General features: G+C 39.0%; 1 protein-coding gene across 3 annotated transcripts in view; it reads right to left on the reverse strand.

Moving 5' to 3' along the window:
- Nucleotides 1-4,168: 4,168 nt before the first annotated feature.
- Nucleotides 4,169-23,654, reverse strand: part of RRP36 (ribosomal RNA processing 36) — a 38,686-nt gene continuing 19,200 nt past the window's right edge. For all 3 annotated transcript variants that reach the window (XM_039324508.1, XM_039324509.1, XM_039324510.1), the window contains exons 3-8: nucleotides 16,437-16,575; nucleotides 7,400-7,466; nucleotides 6,982-7,086; nucleotides 6,823-6,897; nucleotides 6,537-6,654; nucleotides 4,169-5,272 (exon numbers count right to left, since the gene is read on the reverse strand). In XM_039324508.1, coding sequence (XP_039180442.1) covers nucleotides 5,133-5,272; nucleotides 6,537-6,654; nucleotides 6,823-6,897; nucleotides 6,982-7,086; nucleotides 7,400-7,466; nucleotides 16,437-16,575 — 644 coding nt within the window. In that variant the 3' untranslated portion in view covers nucleotides 4,169-5,132. The remainder of the gene's footprint in view (nucleotides 5,273-6,536; nucleotides 6,655-6,822; nucleotides 6,898-6,981; nucleotides 7,087-7,399; nucleotides 7,467-16,436; nucleotides 16,576-23,654) is intronic.

Here is a 23,654-nt window from a genome sequence, read left to right on the forward strand (position 1 = left end):
GAGGAAAAACCTTTTCAGTAACTTTGCCGTGCTTCTTATAAGAAAGCCAGAAATTAGAAGTGGGTGTGAAGAAAAAAAACACATTCAAATGAGAAATATTGGAGTATAAAATTCCTGTCTTTTATCTAATACAACTGGCATAATGGCCTAGATTTCCCCTTACAAAATATATTGTCTGTCGTCTATCTTCCATCAATACAGGCAGAACTTCACATATCCCCGGGTCAATGTGTAATAAGACATCAGAGTTTGCACTTCTTATAGCTACCCTTCCTGGACTGCTAGAAACCAAAATGACCCACTTCCCTGAAAGTTTTTGTGTAGGTTCTGATCCTGCTATTTTTCAAATGTCAAAATTCCGCCTCAAGAGGTATTCCATATACAAGCTATATGGGTGACATGTGGTTGAAGAATCCAGGTCTTCATTCAATCCTGTCCCCTAATTTTACAAACATAATATTTTCCCCTTATAAAAGATTGTCTATTATATAAATACAATTCTTGCTTCATTTAATACAGGTAGTTCTCAATTTATGGCCACAACTGAGTCCCAAATTTCTGTGGTTAAATGAGACATTTGTTAAGTGAGTTTTGCCCCATCTTAAGACCTTTCTTGCCACAGTTGTTAAGTGAATCACTGCTGTTGATAAGTTAGTAACCCAGTTGACTTTGCATGTCAGAAGGTCACAAAAGGGGATCACATGACCCCAGGACACTGTAACGGTTATAAATATGAACCAATTTCCAAGTATTCACATTTTGATCACACGATCATAGGGATGCTGCAAAGGTCATAACTTTGGAAAACGGTCATAAATCATTTTTTTCCGTGCTGTTATAACTTTGAATGATCACTAAACAAACTGTTGTAAGTTGAGGACTACCCGTAAAACATAAAGACTCCTTTAAGTTGACTTCAGCTTCTGATGACTTCAAGGAATGTTTGTGCAGCTTCTTAAAATTTGTTCTCCATTATTTTTTTCCAGGATGATTTTTGACTTCACAATCTAGCCTATAACCTTGATACTTTTGGTGACTCTGGTCCAAGTACTGAAGGGGACTTGCCCCATTCAGTTTTTGAAGATCAAGCAAGGATGGGTGTGTGCTGCCATCTAGCTAGGATCCTTTTAAGATTCAAAATTGTATAAATTATTTAGACCAAGGGTAGGCATACAGAGTTCTTAAAAAAGAAAAAGAAAAACAATTGGAGCCTGAATTGATATGGTGATGGTATGTGGGCAGAGTTTGGGGGATTAGTGTTTTTGATGAACAAATTTAAAAGAATACCTACAAACACATCCCAAATGGGGTGGTCGAGAATTGCTCTTACTTTTAGTTTGCCACTTTGGGAATTTTTTTTTTTTCAGTTAAAAAAAAGTTGGGAGATGGAGACAGGTTGGCCTTCTCTAGTTTCTTTGTATGCTGTCTCCTATTATTTCTATGGTCTTCTCCTAATTTTAATAAGACTTCTTAATTTGAAACTCGGGAGTACGACAGCAGACGTTTGACTGTTTAAGGATTTTTTTCATTTCTATGTAACTATGACCAAGCAGAGACATATATAAACAAAATTCGGTCAATGCGACTGGGAATTTAACCCAATAAATAGTTCTCTTCCAGATGGAAATATAGCTTCTTCCTGGTCATCCTTAGATAGTAGCGAACTAAATAATGGCCACAAATGTATATTCTAGCATCACAAGCTGAAACTCTTGCACTTTTATTTTATATAATAAAATATATATAGTTTGCATTTATTCCTTTCCTGGTCTCCAGACTAAGAGCCCTATAATCTGAAAGATCCCTACTTTATTGCTCTTTTGGAAGACCATGAACACCTGGCTGTTCCCCCAGACATTGGGCGGCTAGGATGGGGATTCAGCTGTGAGGTTGTTTGGTCTAGTGCCTGCATAAAGGGTGTTTTTGCTTTTATCCTTGTTTTTATTCATTGTTATGAGCTGCCTAGGATCAGTATACAAGTCATGTAAATTTTGAAAATAGATAAATAAAGGATACAGTTTAAGCTGCAATCCCACATACACCTAAGATTACCCTCCAATAATCTCAATAGGCTTTACTCTGCAATTTACCCCATAAACTTTCCTGATGAATATTAGACCTATTCAGAAATCTTTATTTCTAAAGTTGCTTCACCCAAAGCTCATTCAATATAATCCAAGACATTGGGCCTCAACCCTCATCTGTAACATAAAAACAAGTTCATTGAAGCAAGGACCATCACAACCTCCCTAAAGGTTGGTGTCTTGTAGGGATGTTTGATCATTTCCAACCAGAACTGCTGTTGTACACAGTTGATATAAGTTATAGCCCAATAGACCCAAAGCAATAATTCCCAACCTGTGACCCAGGAATAACAGGGAATCTGAGGGAGTGGTGCAGATGGACCCCATTACAATATATAAAATAGGACACTTGTAAATATTTGAGCCAGATATCCAATGATTTGTCTTCACACAAAGTAGTTTTGTTTTTCTCTTCTTTAGTATTCCTATTTATATTGTAAATTTGTTCTGTAATTTACACAGGAAAATATTTTCATTATTTAAAAACATAAGACAACTGACAGAAGAAAAAGATCTAGTGGTATTTCCACTTGTGCTCCCTAGAGAATGGATAAAACAACTAAAACTATATGAGGGATGGTCTTCATTATAATGATCTGGGAGAAATGGAAGACTGGCTTTGTTAGAAGAATAAAAGATCAAACCAGGCGTCTTGCAATGTCTGGGAAATTGTTCAAATCCAGGGAAATTAGATGTTAACATATTCTTCAAGCACTCGAGGAGGATTGGACATAATAGAAGAAACAATATTGAAATGTGGTTTGAAAGGTACTTTTCAGAGAAATATGAATGCTTTTTAAAATAACTCTGGTTTTTAAGATTTTTAAACATTTTTTCTTTGTTGTTTTTTGTTTTCTTTGATTTTTAAGGTATTTTGATAATTTCCACAGGTTTCATTTAATAAAAACTGAATGGTATCCTGAGAGCTATTATCTGTAAAGTGACTAATAAATATTTGAAATAAGAAATAAATCCATTTGCAGAGGACTTTTGAAGTTGCTTTTTGTAACAAATGGAGAAGACTTCGTTTTCAGATTATTGGCTGTTTAAATGTCAATTTGAAGCCTTTAAGAAACTGAAATTGCATCCATTCAAAAGTCATTGGCAAACTTGGAAGAAAAAAAGAGTAAATTATTAAGGGTTTTCTTAGCACTCAGAATGGAATCAGGTTTGAATCTCTACATTTAATTTACTGCACTACTGCTTCCTTTTTGTTTGCAACATGCAGCAGGTATATTTAGTACATCCCTCTTTTCCTAACTACCTCTTTTCCTTGGGCACAAAGGTTCTCATTGTTTTTTTATAATTCCCAGTGTCTGCTTTAATCACATATGTTTTTCACTGAATAAACTTTGTTATCTATATCTGTGTCATACATTTTCATGAGCATATACCAAAACAGCTAATTTTATTCTAGCATAGTCAGCCTACTATGTAAAACTCCTCAGGAAGTTTGCAAATATACCCAGAAGAGAAATCTGGCTGTTGAAAAGAAAATACTATAGAAACAAACCAACTTGGCACTTCTGCTTTCCTTTTAAGGATACATTAGGTGGTACCTATAGGGATTGTTCTGTTTTAGTGGTTTAGTTCAGGGGTCCCCAATTGGCCACCGGGCTGCGTGAGTGGCTGGCTGCTGCGCACATGTGTGCATGCACGCACAACCCAACTTCTGCATTGCCGCGAGTGTTGTGGGCATTCACGGCCCCACTTGCACGAGTATTCACGCACCCACTTGCACGAGCATCGCAAGTGTTCATGGCCGCGCTTGTGCAGGCAATGGGTGTTCATGTGCGCATGTGCACGCATGCGTTCATCCTCCCACAAAACCACCCCTTCTTTCTCCCCTTCCCCCCCCCGCTCCGGGCTGCCAACCCCAAAAGGTTGGGAAACTCTGGTTTAGTTGATCAAATGCATTTCAGTCACTCTATAAGAAGATGGAGGATCCTTTGTCTAGATCACTGTTAATGAGACAAAACTTACAACATGCCTCAGTTATGTAATGCAGGAGATGGACTTTATGCTCTAAACATCCAAATTAGTTCAAGAAAGAGCACGTACCATGTCTAACCACAACTAGAACATTTAAAAATGGTAAAACTTTTATTTGATCATGAGATATTGCTAGGATGATTTATCTATTATTCCTATATAAAATATTTACTTTATAAAAATAACAAATTTATTTTAAAATACACCCAGTGAAACCGTGATGCTGATTGGTGATACAGCAAACTCAGTCAAAATGAAAATTGTCAATGTTGTACTGTAATAATACTCTTTATGTTTACACACATTTTCTAAAAACCCGCTAAAAACATGGACAGTTGATAGTCCACTTCAGCGGTAAAAGTAAATGCATTCATATTACAAAAAAACCTGTTGTCCCTAACCAAAGTGTAAGAAGCTGGAAAATATACATATATATGCCAAGGCTAGAATTCAATATGCTGTTTGCAATTCTTCCATCTGCAATACTGCAAATAGTGCTTAAATGAAAATTCTAGCTTGCGCAGTGCTGCTGTTCACTGGGAAATTCTGTTAAGCATCAGTTATTGTTATTCTGTTAAGCTCTGCAAATAAAACAGCTGGAATCACAATCAAGCAGGACTAATGGGTAGCTGCAGGAAAGTAAGAGTGCTCTCCAGGAAAGCAATTCTTAAAAACGGTAGGTGAATGCCAAGCCTACACACAGTAGAAAAAATAGACTAGAAGGAGGAAGAACAGTTTTGGGAGAAGCAGAGGGGAATGAGATCAGATTGATAGGATAGGAAAAGAAGAACAAGCAGCAGGAAATTTAATTGCTAAAAAGATTCCTTTTTCAAAGTTTAAGAGGTCCTTGTGAAATTGGAACAACATAATTTTGCACAACAATCATTTTTTTCAGCAGACATAAATTACTTGGCAGAGTATCTTGAACTGTGGGATGATTCCTGGCTATTCGCCTTCATTGTCTGGTAACACACAAGAGGTCATCTTCTTTCATAGAGTTGCCTGTATAAATGGCAAAGTAGGAACCTGTGGGGGGGTGGGGGGTTTAGGCAGACATTAGCTATCCTTCCGAAAAGGGAGTTTCCTTTTATCCTTAGCAGCATTCCTTTTCCTCTTCTTGTTCAGGAAACTCTCCAGCTTCCCACTTTTCTTCAGTTGTTTGTATTTCTCAGCAAGTTCCATTTTCTGCATTTCAGCTGTAGATGTCAAGAAGGAAGTCTTAATTCGTAAGTGTTCATAATACCCAAAACAATTATTTTCTATAACCTAAGCTTGATTTCCCCTTCACTGTGTTTGCCTGCCAACATAATCTTTCAACCTGGTCCTATAAATCATGTGATACAGGTATTAGTAACTAATTGCTATGAAAATACCATAGAAAAACTTAAATTTAAGTACTGGCAGTGGCTATCCTAAACCAGGGCTTTTCAGCCAGTGGTATGGGTACCACCTGTGGTACATTGGCACCTGGCAGGTGGTACGCAACCATCTTAGAAAAGTGATAGCGGGGGAAGGGAATGAGCTGAACCGGTGGCAGCACCGCACATGCCTGAGCGAGAGATGGCTGGAGCTGCAGGGCTGTCAGGGCTCAGTGGAAGCACCAGGATCAGTGCCAGACTCCAGCTGATCGGTGCTTCTTCAGGGCTGTCAGGGCTTAGTGGAAGTGCCAGGATCAGCGCCAGGCTCCAGCTGATCCTGGTGCTTCTACTGAGCCCTGAAGAAGCACCAATCAGCTGGAGCTCGGCACTAATTCTGGCACTTTTGCTGAGCCCAGAAGAAGCGCCGATCAGCTGGAATGTTGCAGCATCTCCAGGGTCTTGTGATTTACATTCAGATGCTTGGCAACTGATTCATATTTATGACAGTCACAGTGTCCCAGGGTCATGTGGAGTGACCAAAACCTGCTGCAACCACCCAGCAGATGGGGGGAATAAAAACCAAACCCCCCTCACCCCACCCCCGCAGCCAATCCTCAACAGAAATGCTCACAACAATGAAAACCTCAGACAGGAGGAAGAACGCCCCGGGTGGGCAGGCAGGTGTCTTGCTTGGCTGTGGCTTGGGGGGAACTTTTTTCAGTGCCATTGTAACTTCGAAGAGTCACTAAGCGAAATGTTATAAGTTCAAAATGTTGAGAATAATTTAGTAATTTAGAGAATAATTCAATAATTTAGAGAAAGTAAATGCTGCCAGTGCAGGGATGTTGGATGCAACGCTCATACGCTCTTTGCAGCAGAAACAGTGCTACCATCCATCCGGCCTTTTTAACAGATGACATCAAGGGCTCCACTGACTTGGTGATGATGATGAAGATACACACAAATAAAGTCCTTATTCTTCAATTTGTACAAATCAACTAGTACAAATAGGTCTCCTACTATTTACTATTAATAGAGGAAGGGGACCATATTAAGGTCAAGGTCAGTAGAGCAGCTATTATCCTATGTGGGGAAAGCTTACATTTCTTTAGGAAGAAGGGCTTCTTTCCTTGCTTGGCCAACTCTCTTTGCTGCCTCTTGAATGCCAGGGAATTTTCTCTCTTTTTCTGGTACTTTCTCTGTGCTTCTTCCTGTTGTGTCTAAGGAACAAAGAAGGGCAAGAAACAAAAAAGTTGCATTTTTCCTCTCTGCGATTTCACTCGCCTCATGGTTTTATGATCAATTCTCTCTATAGCTTTGTTTCTGCCAGTTGCCTGCACTTCAGAAGGGTAAACTGGCTGTTTAAATTCTCTTTGGCACCAACTCACCATTCGCTTAAGGAGCTGCTGCAATTTGTTCTGCTCTTCCACATTTTGGCTTTTCTTCAGTTGCTTCTGAATAACCTGCAAAATAAGAGAACACCAACTCTCTATGGAGATCTGTTTTCATTCTGAAGGAAGAAACGCAGGACACTGTTACATTATTACCTCTTTTTCCTTCTTCCTCACATCATTTAAGAAACTATATGTTTTTTCAAACACTTCTGGCTTATATTCCCCAGAGAGGTCATCAAAACGAGGATCTCGGGACACCTGTGGAGGAGGAAATAGGATCAATACTAGCATCTCCGCAATGTCAAAAAATATTTGTGCGTTCTAGGAAGCCCATGTTTTGGGGGCACGATACCAGATTGGTCATATTCCTTTCCCTCATTTCATCTTCTTCAGCATTTTGCTTTTGAAATTAAAAAGCTCCTCAAATATTGAAACCAAAGTTATTCATTTCATTACATTCCAAATACGTTTCATGCTCAAATATTCAAATATTCTCCCAGTATATTTATCGCTCATTCTTTTTTTTAATTACAAAGTTCTGTTTTGTGTGTTCCAACACAAGAATACCCACCTTTTTCTTAACAGGCACGACTTGCCGCAAAAAAGGTACTGGCAGTTTGGCTGAAGTTTCCAAAGGCCTGCAGAACAGGAAAATAAACACAATCTTTTTTGTGGAAGAAAGATTCATGGAATTTTACAAATTTGTGGCTTGATCCTTAAAACTACTTCTCTGAACACAATAAATATCAATGGATGCCATCAGGACACAAAATATATGCTTGCAATTGTTTTTATGAGCCAAACGTCTTCCATTCATTAGGCTTTAGAAGGATTGAATAACCAGAGTATACAGGCTTCTCTAAGAATGTGTTTCACAGAGGCAGCTTTGTATTGATCAGATAAGAATTGTTCTGTTAGTCAGTGGCCTGATGTAACCTAATAAGCCCAGACAGCTTCCTCCAAGCTCACACAGCTGTGCTTTGCAAAGAAGTTTCTAGCTTAGGCAAAGCTGGCAAGACTCTGTGACTAATAAAGGAAAACTAACTATATCCTTCAATATGCTTTTAGGACTTGCTGCATCCACAGTACTGAAATCACTTCTCATCAACTAAGCCTATCTTCTCCTTCATGAAGAACTTTAAAACAAATTGTCCTATAAGCCATCTAGTCCCTGGGGTTGTCAGCTGGAATTTCCTGAACCTTGCAGAAAGGAGACACTTGAAAAATCTAATAATATCTCAGAATTTAAGACTGCAAGATACAAAACTAACAACCTCTGGCTACATTACAGCCATTTCCAGGAAGACTAGCTCTTCAAGGTTACTTCTACAAAAATTGATAAATCTAGTTTTTTAAAGTGTGAGCAGTCGTCTTCCTTTCCTGCTGGCCATTACAAGAACTTCAGAATTGCTTTTTTCTTCTATCCTTTCCAATTTTAAAAATTAAGTTTAAAAGCATGGGTTGCCTTGTTTTGGGTAACCTAGGGCTCTATTTACTAAAGAGCATGACAAATATATTTTAAATAAATAAAATCTAGCTTTAAAGGAAGAATATACCCAGTCCCTTAAAACTCTAGGAGGAGAGATTAAACAGAAATGTCCATTAATGTAAGTCTGACTTTAATATCTTCAGGTATATTTGACATCAAGAGGCTTGCTGGCTTCAGAAGATATCACCTGTTATAGTTACAACTCTGTTAGTAATTTTCTTAGAATAGCTGTATATTCAATTAGTGTATATCAGTTTTCTAAACCTCTTGCTACATATCAATAGTCTACAGATGGCCTTCCTTTTAACTGATTATTGATTAATCATTACATTCAAATGCACGCATACAATCTACCAAAATCTCAAAACATTTTTGAGATGATAGTTTATCTGCTGAATTTGAATTTCCCTGTCATTGTCAAAAGGGAATGATTTAATTTTCCTTTTTTCATTCATAACACAATTATATTGTCTTAAGAAATAAGGACATGGATTCCTAATTTTTTTCACTGTTGATTAAAATTAGTTTCACCACATAAATTACATATGTAAAGTTAAGCATGTTCTATATAGTAAATTCTAGTGAGCTTTCAAAACTTACTATGTAGTAAACTTACAAACCCTACAAATTTACTGTATAGTAAACTCCAATCACTTTTACTAACCCACAACCCAAACAATGCAATAAATTTTCCTGACAGTTTTTCAGGCCTTGGATGGCACACTGCAAAATTGGTAATAGGATTAGGATTTCATTTCATTTAGATTTAGATTTAATTAAATACAATTAATATGATTCCTCCCTACTAAACTATTTTCACTTTCTGATGTACTAAAAATAGAATTCGGTACTACCTTTTTGAGATCTCTAGGTGTCCCACCTAAGTTTTGAGGACATCAAATGCAGCTCTGAAGCAGCAGATTATGCATCTGTGACTTACAGCATACTTCAGAGGGGAAAAATGAATTCAGATGACCAATGCACTTCATCTAATCATATCCCATCTTCCAGTGCTCCTTATCAAAGGAAAGCAAAGGGAACCCCTATGCTGTCCTTAGCCAAATAAGATTCCTAGTCAGATACTACCTTTCCCTGGAAGCATATATATCTGATCCTTGGCAACATCTCCCTAGGCAAGGAAACTGAGGGAGTGAAGCAAGGGATCATTTCAACTCTATTAATTTCCTATGGGGACAAGTTTTGCAGACACTACAGACTAATTCTTGGTCTTGCCCTATTGTTTTAGATACCACCGCATTCATTTATTCTTTAGTTGTTCTGTTAATATAAGTATAATAGCATATAAATATGAAAATTGAAGGACGTATTTTAATTCTATCGGCATAGTTAGATTCTAATAGACTGATTGTATTTCAGTAATTCCACTCTCTGTGGCAAATTAATTAATACAATCAGTGTATTGAGCAGACAAAAACACTAATAAAAAGCATTCACATTGTGAATCTAATTACAAGCTTTTATCGTTCCTTTTTCTTTCTATCTGCATTATCTCTTGAGAAGATTTCATTTTTCTTAGAAGTGAAAGGCAAAATCTGTAACTCATTATGGGGATACTACTCATTACTGACAAGGGAATGAAAATTTCAAACAGAAGCGACTCCTCTGATTGAAGGGCAGATTTTCAAATTTAGCGAGAGATTTCTTTTTTAATGTGGCTCCCTAGTAAACATGTTTAGATCAGAATTCATAGTCATTTAAGTAATTTTTTTTGCAGAAAACATTACACTCAAAGGACACAGTTGACAGTTATATAAACTACACTCAAGATTCAAAACAAGTAAGTTTGACTTCCATACATTTAGGAGGAAAGCTTTTGCATGGATAAAATGTTTGCAGCACCTGCTCCCAAATCTTTAAAGAAGTCAAAACATCTCCTGATGTTGCACTCTCAGGAAAATATGCATTTAGGAGGCATCAATGCTTTAGAGGGCATTAAGTCATAAAGGATAGTAGCACATTGGACTTTGTGTGAAATCCATTCTTAACAACAAAGCACAGACGTGCTCTGGGGAGGTTTTTTTTTTTTTTAACTGAGTTCCACAGAATTTATAGGGACTTGAATGGGTTCCTGAAAGGACTAAGTGGGAAAAGAACTCTCAAATTCAGTGATGCTGGACACACTCAAACATCTGCTCTTTTCCTCTCATTGACTGCATGTCACCAGTATTTGTCATCACTATCATTTGTAAACGGTTTGTGAAGCAGTTGCTGACTGCCTTTTTCCTTCATTCCACTGTTCTCTTTTCCTACCTGGACAAGCACAAAACTGAACTTCTTGCCTGCCTCCAAACTCCAACAAACAATTTCCTCATCAGTCCAAGACAGCTAAAAGTAGAGCTAGAAATCCAGGTGTTTCTAACTTGACCCAAGAGCGATTTTGGTCAGTCTCTCCTTCTTCGCTTCCCATTTTGCAATCCGTATTTGTGTGTATTCAGGTGTGTGTCTGCAAGAGGCCAGCTTAATCATCAAGGTGGCATCTTGTGCACACCAGCTTAAAATTAAACCCAACTGGGCCACTTGGGAATTAATAACGCAATCTTTATTAAATTCAAAGGTTTGTTATTTTGTTTTATAAAAGCAAAGGTTAATTTTGCATTTTATAATAAACACTTTATTTTTCATTTTATTGCCAATTTTCTATCACTCATGCCTTGCCTCTTGATTAAGGGTTCTTAGATCTATTTTTTCAATCAGCATATTTTGAAAAATCCTTGTTCCAGTAGGTATCTCTCTTCCATTCGCTCCAGAAGCAGGGCTTAGATTCGGTGTTTTTCACTAGGGAGATTTAGTTCAAGTCATAAAGAAAACTCAGACAAAGATATCCAAAAGATATGTGTATATATATGTAAGTGAATTATCTGTGAACTATATATGATTGTGCCATAGGTATCTTTCCCCCCTTTTCAAAATAATAATGGATAGTCAGGATGCCTTGCCTCTGCTGTAGAAAATAAATCTTTATGGTAAGTCTAATACAGGTAGTCCTTGACTTACAACTATAATTGACCCCCAAATTTCTGTTGTTAAGTGAAACATTTGTTAAGTGATTTTGCCCCATTTTACAACCTTTCTTGCCGCAGTTGCTGTGAATCACTGCAGTCCATAAGTTAGTAACCCAGTTGTTAACTGAATCTGTCTGACTAGAATAGAATAGAATAGAATAGAATAGAATAGAATAGAATAGGAGCTGGAAGGGACCTTAGAGGTCTTCTAGTCCAGCCCCTTGCTCAAACAGAACCTACACCATTTCAGACAAGTGACTGTCTAGGTCTTCTTAAAAGCCTCCAGTGATGAAGCGCCCATGATTTCTGAAGGCAAGCTATTGCACTGGTTAATTGTCCTCGCTGTTAGGAAGTTTCTCCTTAATTTCAGGTTGCCTCTCTCCTTGATCAGTTTCCAACCATTGTTTCTTGTCCTCTGGTGCTCTCTTCTTTGTAGCAGCCCCTCAAATACTGGAATACTGCTATCATGTCACCCATTTCTTTTTTTCTTTAGACTAGCGGCTAGCCAAACCCAAGTCCTGCAGCCGTTCTTCATATGTTTTAATCTCCAGACCTTTAATTGTTTTAGTTGCTTAGTTGCTTTAGTTGTTTAGATATACATGTAACTTCTCCTGACTAGGATCTCCCTGAGGAAACTCCTCAGCTTCACTAAATTTGCAAAGCATCTGTGGGATCTTTAGACAGATAGATTTTGAGGAGAAGGAATACCCACTGAAGGGACAAAAATGCATCGTTGCCCATGATACTAAGACTACTGTATATAGATGATCATTTAGCTCTCTACTGCCAAAACCCTCGAGATTCAAATGGCTGATTTGAAGAACTGATATAGCTGGCTGCTGAATGATCTGTTTTCTCTCTTTTGTAGGAAGATTAAGCCTTTTTCAGCTTGTTGTCCAGAACAGTGACCAGCTAGTGTAATTGCTGATTGAAGGATGCTCTAGTCTATTGATCAAAAAGCCCAGCTCCTTGAAATGTCTACACCAGGATCCTTTGAATAATCAAAGATAATTTTATTGACAGGTTATGGAGGTAAGTATATATATACGTATTTCCTGGAATCTGACCTACAATAGTCACCATCATCTTTGTGAATGCTCTGGAAGCTGAAACAGGCTGAATAGAGAGGCCTTGAAAAAATAATGGGTGTCTTAATAACTACATCTCAGGAACATGCTGTGGGATGAATTGATTCTGCATGTATAAGTCCAGAGCATCTTTTTTTGGAAACACTTCACAGTATCACAGAGTTTCTATCCGGCACTTGGGCTATTTGGTTTATTTCATGCCCAAGATCTTGTGTCATTATTTGTTCCTCTTGTGGACAATTAAATATTTAGAGTTAGATGGCATTTGGTCCCTTTGGACTTGGAAGATAGGGTGAAGTAATCTAGGGCTGGTGAATTCTATGGTGTAGCCCTCTTTAAGTTCTGTGCATTTCGTATGATATGAGTCTACTGATAGGTGAATTCCATTAGACTCCCATGCATATGGAGGATAGTTGTTTGCACCTCCCATCTTGCAGTGAGAAAAGTTTTTTCCTCGTCATTGGGATTAAGACTATTGAAATCATTTGGGGTTCCTTCAGGATGAGCTGTATTCCTTGTGGCTCAATTATTTTTCTTGAGTACTGTAAAAATTGAAAGAAATGTTTGGTGTAGTCTGATTCCTGCTATTTTTTGCTTCATTTTTTTTGTGTTGGTTAGGAGAGTAGCTTTCTTTTAATCATTAGTCTCAATTAGGACATTATCTAGGGCCTGTCTGAATAGTTTGCTACCCCTGAATGGGCCTGATATGTAGACTGATTTTAATTTAGTGTACTTTCCAGTTCATCAGCTACAGTTGTCTTAAATTGTTATGTTAACTATAGTGTTATTGGCTGAGAATTGCATACTATTTTCACCAGCATCTGCCATTAAGGCAGAGACTTGGCTAGCTTGTTCATGCCTTACGTAGGCTCCCTATTTTCTAGACGAGGGATGAATTGGAATAGCTGTTAGCCCCACAGGACTGAAGCTTAATGAAGATGAACATGGCAAGGAAAGCCCTTGTGGCCATAGCTGGAACCTTGCGAACACTTAATTGCAGATTCTCTGTCTCCAAGACTGTCTAGGGCAGTGGTGGCGAACCTATGACACGCGTGTCAGAGGCGGCACTCAGAGCCCTCTCTGTCGGCATGCGCACCATGCCCCGGAGATGGCAACCGTCCCTCTTCAACCAGCCGCCTGCTATCTCGCCAAGGTCCCACATGGCTGGATGCATCCCAGCACCCATGTGCTCACTGGCCTCTGTGTGAAGAAGCCGATGGTGTCAGGCAGCAGCCGCTAGGCCCCTGCCTCATCTTGCCCTGTGACAATGGCACCCCTGCCCTGCCTTGTCTCACCTCACCCCGCAGGACGAGCCTCCTGCCCACCGCCCCACCTGCCAGAGACCCCCTGGATCTCCCCCAACCTTGCCCAGCCCCCCCAGGCATCCCTCCCCACAAGCAACATTGAGGTGATCATGCCCACCTTGTCCACACCCACCCAATCTGTCATGACCACCACAGCCACGCCCATCCAGTGGGCTAGGCCCACCTGGCACCCAGCTATAAATAAGTGGGTTTTGGGTTGCAGTTTGGGCACTCGGTCTCTAAAAGGTTCGCCATCACTGGTCTAGGATGTCTTCCCTGTCTTCATTTACTATTACTCCCAAGACCAGAGTTATCATGTGAGTATCCACTATGAAGTCTTAATTAGGTCTAGGATTAACTGTGAGAAGGTACTGAGAAACAAGATGGAAGAATTTTCATTTTCTCATTGCCTTGAGAAACTTCTACTCTGCTCTGAAGATTTTGTTAAAAGTGTCAGGGAATGGAAGGCATAAGACAGTAAATAGCTACAGGTAATCCTCGACTTACAATCATTTGTTTAGTGACTGTTTAAAATTACAGTTGCAGTGTTCTGTCATGTGATCACCAACTGCAACCTTCTTAGTCATATTCCGTCAAGCAAAGTCAATGGGAGAAGTTGGATTTGTTTAGCGACAGCATGGTTCACTTAACTGCAGTGATTTGCTTAACAACAGTGACAAAAAAGGCTGTAAAATTGGATGTGATTCACTTAACAACCACCTTGCTATGCAATGGAAATTCTGGTCCCAATTGTGATTGTAAGTTGGGGACTATCTGTAGTGGGAAACCATTGCTAGTAATGGGTCCAACAAGGAACTTGTAAAGCTTAGACATTCTAGTTCATTTAGTTCCTTCAGTCTTGCACTTTCCCAAACAGCTGGGGAATTCTGCTCTGTAGAAAAGCCTAATAGATTTGAGATGTGATTTTGGATTTTATTCCCATCTAGGGACAAATCTCCCTCCTCCCTATTTGACAGGTCCTAAAGGAAAGTATTTGAACCATATGTAATGTGTACTCCTCACCGTAGGAGTAGGTTTTCCTTGCTTGCTTGGTGGCCTGAACATTGACCTCTGTTGCAAATATTGTGTACTTATTAACCACTTATCTGATAATCTACCGTGTTTCCTCGAAAGTAAGACCTAGTCTTATATTATTTTTGCCTCCAAAAGAGGCATTAGGTCTTATTTTCAGGTGGTGTCTTATATTTTCTGTGACACCTGCCTCACTTCACGGCGGTGGCACCAACAGCCCCATCTGGCCAGTATGGCTGCTGGCCCACTTCTGCTGCAACCACTTGCTGCAAGAGGCCATGTGGCGCATCGCACCACTACCACAACGAGGCGAGGCAGGGGGGGAGGGGGTGGAGCTGCCCCTGCTTCCTTCAGGCCCCACCCCCAGCTAGGCCATTCCTTGCTCCCTTTCACTCCTCTCCTGAGCCAGACTGCCATGCTACCATATGGAGGATGGGTAGGGTAGGCCTGGTCGCCCTTCGCCATTTTGGAGCCAGACAGGAGTGATGGTGAAAGGCTCTGCTGCCACTGTGCACTACTGGAGGGGCTTTCTTCGCGCTTCATCCCACAGATCATCTGCCCGGCAGCAGCCACCTCCTTTTCCTCCACCAACTCTCCCATGGCTCGCATCGTGACTGGGCAGCGCAAGCCTCCCCTGCTGCCTCCTTCTGTCAGCCCTCCGTCGCTGACACTGGAGACAACGGAGAACGGGGAGGGGAACAGTTCTGTGCACGATGCAGAGCAGAGAAGAGCACTTGCTTGCTGCCCTGCATCGCCCCGTGTCTCCCTTCTCCGTTCTGGAAATGACAGCTGTTTCCTGCCGCTTCTCCTCCTGGTGCTGCTATAGAGCTTGGCGCACCATTGCCAGTTCCTACCTCTTCCCAAAAGCAAAAAATTCAACACTAACCTATTTTCCAGCTCCAGCGCGTTTCTCTCCTACTTCAGGGAAACAGAGTTCATGAGACTAAAAAAAGTTCAGTCAGACCTTCCAACTTTGCGAGATCTTTTTTTTTTTTCCACGAGAAGTTAGAAGTTCTGACTGAATTTTTTTTAGTCTCTATCTGTTGCCGTGCAGATGATCTGTGGGTCAGAGCATGAAGAAACCCCATCCAGTGGCACACAGTGGCAGTAGAGTCTTTCATCATCACTCCCGCCTGGCTCTGAAACAGTGAAGGGTGACCAGGACTACCCTGCCCATCCTCCATACAGCAGCATGGCAGTTCGGCTCAGGAGGGTAGTGAAAGGGAGCAAGGAATGGCCTGGTCAGAGGGGGGGGGCTGAAGGAAGCAGGTGCAGGGCATGTAGGGCAGCTCCACCCGCTCCCCCACCTGCCTGGCCTTGTTGTGGTGGCAGTGGTGTGATGTGTTGCACAGCCTCCTGTCCCATTGCTGCAGCCAAGTGGGATAGAGTGGGTGAGGTCCTAATTTGGGCTTATTTTTGGAGAAGAGCTTATATTAGGCCCACCCCCACAAATCAGGGTAGCTTTTAGATCTTTACAGGTTCCACCCAGCTGAGAAAGCTAATCCTTGTACACTCCTTTCTAGGGTGAAGAGATTATACATGTATAGATCCTGAAAGGTAAATTTAAAATTCCTAAGCTTTGCACTAAATCGAAACATGACATACAATGCAATCTCAAGTATGTTCATCATTTAAAGTATTATAGACTTCACAAAGCAGAAATTGTGTTTACCTGTTTTTGCTCAAACACGGCCTCTTCTTTGTTTCTGTGACATCTGGTGGCCTTTTCTTAGATGTCATTTGCTGATAAGCCTTCATCCCAACTTGGTTTCTCATTTGTAACAGCTCCTCAAAAGACACTGAAGACAATTCTGAAGGAAAAGAAAATGAAAACGCAAAGATATACAGACATATATCAAAATATCTGAAATATTTACACCAGTCTTTGGCAATCTAAGCACTCTCAGATATATTGATTTAACTTGTGGAATTTTCAGCAACAGACCATGCTGCCTTGGATACTCAAGTTAAGAAAGCTGATTGACATATTTAGTTATATATTTTCTACACCACTGCAATCCAGAGACTCTCGGCAGCTTACATAAAGAATAAAATAAAATCAACACAATTATAAAAGAATAAAACAATCTGCACAAAAACCATAAGCAATAAAAACAAAAACTGAACATGGCTTGATAAAATCAGGAGAAGCAGACATACACTGAATGATGCAATTCCTTTAATAGAAAAAAATAGCTTCCTCCATGTTCTCCAGATACACAAATAGGTTTTTTTTTCCCCGATCACTGATCAATAAAAATACAATCAGTAAAATGGGAACACAAAATTATCTCCTAACCACAAGAACTATTAGCAACCATTTGTGGGCAAAGCTTACACATAATATAGTAAAAGTTTGTTACTTTAAGAGAAATAAATATATTTTGATATTTAACAGATAAAAGCTATCAAAGTGCCTTGGAAATTTAAATAAAAGAGAGATAATCAACTGGTGGCAAATGTCCCTTTAGAACTGGCAATACAGAAGAACATGAGCTGTGGGTTTTATACCTATATCACAGAGGCAGTGTCAGGTTCCCTATGGGGTTTTCCTATATTTCCCTTCCAGGTCAGCTATGGGGAGCACATTAAATCAAGCTAAAGATAAAACTCTCCTTAATTTGAGAACTGTGATATGATATAAACATGAGGTTGGTTTAGTCACTAAAACTTGGTTATTAGGAATTATATTGTGAGTGAAAGTAGCAATTCCTGACCTTCTATATCTAAGATTCTTAGTACAGGTACTCATCGACCTACGACCACAATTGAGCCCAGAATTTATGTTGTTAAGTGAGATATTTGTTAGGTGAGTTTTGCTGCATTTTATAATTTTCCTTACCACATTTGTTAAGTGAATCACTGCAGTCGTTAAATTAGTAACATGGTTGTTAAATGAATCTGGCTTCCCCATTGACTTTGCTTGTCCAAAAGTCACAAAAGGGGATCACGTGACCCTGGGACACTGCAGCCATCATAAATATGAATCAGATGTCAAGCATCCGAATGTAAACCACATGACCATAGGGGATGGTGCAATGGTCATAAGTGTGAAAAATGGTCATAAGCCACTTTTTTCAGTGCCGTTGTAACTTTGAACGATCACTAAATGAACTGTTGTAAGTTGAGGACTACCTCTATTGATCTAACTTGATTAACTCTAAAGCTAAGATGGCATCATTGGAGAAACCATACAAGTTCAGTATCTTTTGGATCAAAGTTTTCCAGGAATGTGATTATTTTATTTTTATTTATTAATTTTTTGTGCTGCCCATCTCCCCCACAAGGTGACTCTGGGAGGCTGTTCATACTGTTATATAGTCATATATGAGCTCCGTGTAGTGACTGTGCTTGGGTTTTAGTTGCAAACAATTTAATTGCAGCAGGGATAAACTGCTCCTCTAGAAAAATAGCAAGTTTGTATTGCTGATGCAGATCTCTGTGCACTGCAGGATACATAGTCCACCTGGGCATTTCTGCTTGAAAAACTATTCCTAGTTACTGTTATGTCTATGCACTAAGCCTATCATAGCAATTTTTTCCATTCGCATCAGAGCCAGATGAATAGTTCTATGCACAGAGCTGTAGCATTCATATAAGATAGCATCATAAGAACTTGTAACACCTCAATAAAACCAGTTATGTTCCCTGGTTAGAGAGCTCACCCCGTACCTATATTTGCTTAACTTCATGCAAAACTTCTTATATCAAAAATATTTTCTTGGCTACTATGATTTCCCTTTAGTACCCCTAGAACAGCGGTTCTCAACCTGTGGGTCGCGACCCCATTTGGGGTCGAACGACCATTTCACAGGGGTCGCCAAACAACGCGATCCGCCATTTTTTTCTCGGCCGGTGCAGGGGGTGCTGCCCCGCATGCGCAGGGGGCGGCGCATGGGGGCGGCGCATGGGGGCGGCGCGCATGCGCACCACGCAGGGGGCGCCGCCGCGCATGCGTGCCGCACGGGGGGCGCCGTGCATGCGCGCCTCCTCCTTATGACCGGGGTCGCCGGTATAAAAAGATTGAGAACCACTGCCCTAGAAGGAAATAACTGTAGCAACTAGAAATCAGCAAGAAATTGGATCATAGTCTCAAGGCAGATTTTTCTTTAAAAGTGATTTTTTAAAAAATAAATAAATATGTGATGTTTGGGCTTTAGGTGCCAAATCAAGTATATTCTGTTCACCTGGTCATTTAATAGCTTTTTAAAGGTTTTTTAAAATTATTATTTTACACATGATTTGTCCAACTGGCAACTGAACTTTATAGTGTCGTTATGGGATTTATCACTTAGCTTAAAGATTAAAATAATGAGAAACCCTCCTCTAAAATTAACACATTATTTAAATGGTGTGGTTTCAGAAGAAAAAAATATCTTACTTTTTCTAAGCTAGATCCAAAGCTTGTGATTACTATTACAGTATCAATTAGATATGACAGGCATCTAGTTAACCTTTGGTTACTGCTCTTTTAGACAAAGAAAAAATGTTGATTAAGGTGACACACTATTTCTGATGATAGCATTTATAAATCCTGATATAGAAGTGATAAAATTTTAAAATACTTTCTGGGTTTCCTATTTTGAGCAGAGTGTTGATTTGCTATCTACCCTGCCTCCACTCCTGAGTGAAGTTTTAACTTCTATTTTTCAATTTTTCTGAAAAATATGAAATGGTAATTCTTAGTCAAGATCATGCAATTTTCTGCTGAAATTAACCACTAGAATTGATTATATACTTGAGATAGAAGAATAAAGATGAATTACAATGAATCAAACTGCTGCCTGTTTTACCAAGTGCTATCTACATCAACTGGCAGATTTTAGTAGGATCAGAGTAAGTTTATTTCCTGTCTCTTGCCATTCAAGATTACTTTGTAAACTAAAAAGGCCAATTTGTGACCTTCCTGTATGTAAGAATGATGCTTCCTCTATATAAAACAAACCTACGGCATTTCTCCATCTCTAGATTACAAATTGAATCTGCTTTTTAAAAAGTTGATTTCTTTTTTCTTCAGCTGAAAGGGCTCTTGACAGCCATTTCATACATGCAAACTAGGTATAATTAATATGCCTTTCCCATGAGTTATTTGAACAGCACTTTTCTTACAACAGAAAATTAAACAGAAAGAGATGTTGTAAAGTATATGCTCTATAATCATTCAAACCTTTCAGAATGTAAGCCCTTCTTTTTCCATGCATTCACATGTACTAAAAAGGGCTCCGGGTTGCTTTGAAGTGAATGATATTGAAGTGTCATCACAGGTCAGGCAATGAAAACCACACATGTTGTCCATATTTACTATTCTGCAAGCACCTCCTTTCACTTGAAGATTAAGAGCAGCATTTGAAGTTAGACATTCTAATAATTCAAAACTTTTTATATTTGATTACACTTCTGGATGATTACTAAGTTCATATTTTTCATACTTCTACTTTTGTATTACAAGTATATTCTAAGACAATGATGGCGAACCTTTTAGAGACCGAGTGCCCAAAAACTGGCCCTACCCCCGCCCCACCCCCTGCCCCGCCCCCACTCTGCCCCACCCTGCCTGCCTGCAGGGCCACTCACCGCCTCCAGGGCCCGCCGATCACCCAGGCATCCCAACAGTGCCATGGTGGCCACGCCCTCTGCCCACCCCTGCAGCATCAACTGTGCGAGTTGAGGCGTGAGGGCACAATCTTGTCTACACTGCCTGGCTGCCATGTCCTTGGTTGCACTGCTCCGTGTGGGCCACGCTCAGGGGCAACTCTCCTCCAGGGAGAGGAGGGGGTTGCAGTGGTGGCAAGGCTGGGACAACGGTATGTGTGCCCACAGAGAGGGTTCCGAGTGCTGCCTCTGGCACCCGTGCCATAGGTTCGACACCACTGTTCTAAGGGAATGCTTTTCTTTTTATATATAAATTTTACATATAAATAATAAGAATACAACAAACTAAATCAAAACAGAAAAGGTTTAAAAGGAAAAGAAAGAAAAGAATGCAATAAGTGCAATAAGAAAAGAAAATTTTAAAAGGAGCAAGCTAGAAAGAAAAATATAAAGACATTGTTTCCGACAGATTAAACTCTTCAAAAGAACTTCGAGGTATTGTTTACCTTAAAGAATCTTTTAATCGAGAAACAAAGTATCAGCACTACATAGTTAAAGCCAAAAACTGAATTCCCCTCCCCTGAGCACAAAGTAACAAAGCATAATTCCCTCCTCCAATTAACAGTCATAAATCACATTCCCCAATTAGCTTGAAGCATCTCCAGCCCTGCCAAGTCTTTATCAACTCTGGGCACAATAACTTTGGATTCCCATGGCTGAGTTATTATTGTTATAACTAACTGGACTCTCGTCTACATTCCCCCTCCCTGCATCAACTAACTCTAAAAGCAAAAGAATAAAATGGCTGCATTTCCATCTGTTGTCAAAGCAAGAACATCTGATGTTAGCAGCGTTGACAAAAGTGGCTTCCAATATATTTCACAGCAAATACAATTATATCTTAATCTTTTTCTCTAAAGTTATATCATAATTTCCTTCTTTTCATATTTATCGTTTAATTATTAAAACCATAAATCATAAATTCATTTTTATCTTTATCCAAAAAATCCATAAAGGGTTTCCAGTCATCAATGAATGTAGATACTATCTTTTCTCTAATCAAAGAAGTTAGTTTATCCATCTTGGCAAGATCTGTTAATTTTGCCAATTATTCCTCTACAGTGGATTATGCCAAGTGTGCATGTTAATAATCTTGCTGTGGTAATCATGCATTGAAATATTCTTGCATGACTTTCCAAACTTTGTCTCAACAATTGTTAAAAATGTGCTTTTTAACATTTTTGCCTTATGCTAAATAAATAAATCCATCAAATGTAAAAGGAAAAATCCTGTCCAATCGTGTCCGACTCTAGATGTCCATTAGTCATCTCTGTTCCTTAGCCGAGGGAGCCAGCACTGTCCGAAGACACTTCCGGTCATGTGGCCAGCATGACTATATGCAGAAGCACATGGAATGTCTTAGTCTTCAAAATCCTCTGATTTGATATATGCACTTGAACCCATTTTTTAAAGTTTTTTTACATATCACCAAGCATATCCCTTGTTCATATCTCCAATACATTTGAAGTGCCTTTATGCATTCTAGATAATTTCTCTGGTGCTGTGTACCAACTAAAGGAGTTTTTTTTCAACCAACAGAACACAAAAGTAGTTTAAATAGTAAATAGCTCTTCTTTCTAAATGAGGAAAGAACCCACACAAGAGAAAGAGCAGAGAAGGTCTGAACAGTCTAGTTTCATACACTGAGCAAGGGATCTCAGCACAATAATGCCTTGGAACGAGCCTCTGAAAGATTTGAGTTAGAAACCGAAACAAAATAATGCTTTGTGATACCTAACATTGTTTCACATTTCACGTTGCTTGGATGTTTGTTTTTAATTTAGGCTTAGGGGAAGACAGTTCCTGCAATGGAATACACAATTTTAATATAGTTAGCTTTCACCAATTATTCAGGAATATTTGTTGATTTTAGTACAGGGTAAGGCTGCTCCAGCAGCAAACGCTGGAAATTCTCATTATTTTACAACTATTTTGAACAGTATTCTTTTATTCTGTATGTTATTAAAATTTACTGTAATTGGTTAATAAGACTGGTCAATTGTTCCAAAATAGCATTACAGTAACATACATTTATCCTATAGACAACAAGTAGGAGTTCCATATTTATTCATTTTTTTAAAAAAAAATTCCACTAAACCATATCAAGGGCTTTGTCTGCAATCAAAGACCATCACTCCTTTTAAGTTTTCTGAATGCGCATCTAGAATACCAATTAGTAATCTAGTATTATAAAAGGCCTCCAAGCAGTTTATAAGCCAGATTGTGCAGGATGGATAACTGAATATAGTATCAATAGACTACATGGAAGAGTTACTTTCAATGTTTTTGAATCAATATTTAACAGGTTGATTGGATACTAGCTTATACCACCATCAAATTCTTTCTCAACTTTCAAAATTAATTATACAAGCCTTGGTGAAGGACACTGGAAAGACTTTATTTAAAAAGCATAATTACAGACCTCCAGTTTGATTGAGCTAAGACTTCAATATATATTTTATGCCTCTCAGTTGGATACCAATCTGTATCAAAAAAAAATCTTATTTTCATAGATTTAATAACACTTGCAGAGGTAAAGATGTAATTAAATAAGTAGCTAGTATATGTAATCTAAGGAAGAACTATATTCTATAAGCATGTGCTTTCTTCCTTAGTTGCATTTGACTATTACACTATTAGGAATAAAGGTTTAAAAAAACCTATTGTTTTATTAAATAACAATCATTAAATACTTTAAATGTATATTCTTAATAATAGATATGATTTACACTGTTGCTAGTGTTTCAGATGAGTGGTTGATAATTTATTAAGTTTTCATCTTGCTCTCAGTATTATTTCTTTATTCAATTCAATTAATAGCTTGTTTCAACTGCGTAGAGTGAGTTGAAGTTTGTATTCAGCAGTCATAAATGCTTTTTTTTTTTTTTTTGGTTGTTAACAGTGAGGTGGCACATTTGTGCAGTCCAAACTCTACTGCAATATCTTAGTTGTATATACAAACAGGGTTGAGCATTTATTCTTCTTCAGATGGTATTTTTCATACAGCTTCAATCATCCATGTAAATATTATGGTTAGTCACATAGTCAGTCAGATGTTTAGATTGGATTTGACATCTTTGAGTCCTTCCCAAGAACCTGTGATAGGGAGATGTTGTTGGATGTTGTTAAAAGTATCGTCACAGGTTGTAAGCTGTTCGAAGTATAGCCACCTTCTGCAATTGACTGATGGTGGTTTTGTAAATGCTGATAGTGTTTAAGTGGTACTCCAGTTGTTTTG

The sequence above is a fragment of the Crotalus tigris genome, unplaced genomic scaffold (genome assembly GCF_016545835.1).
Source record: "Crotalus tigris isolate CLP2741 ecotype Arizona unplaced genomic scaffold, ASM1654583v1 scf7180000024302.2721777, whole genome shotgun sequence".
Taxonomy (NCBI): Eukaryota; Metazoa; Chordata; class Lepidosauria; order Squamata; family Viperidae; genus Crotalus; species Crotalus tigris.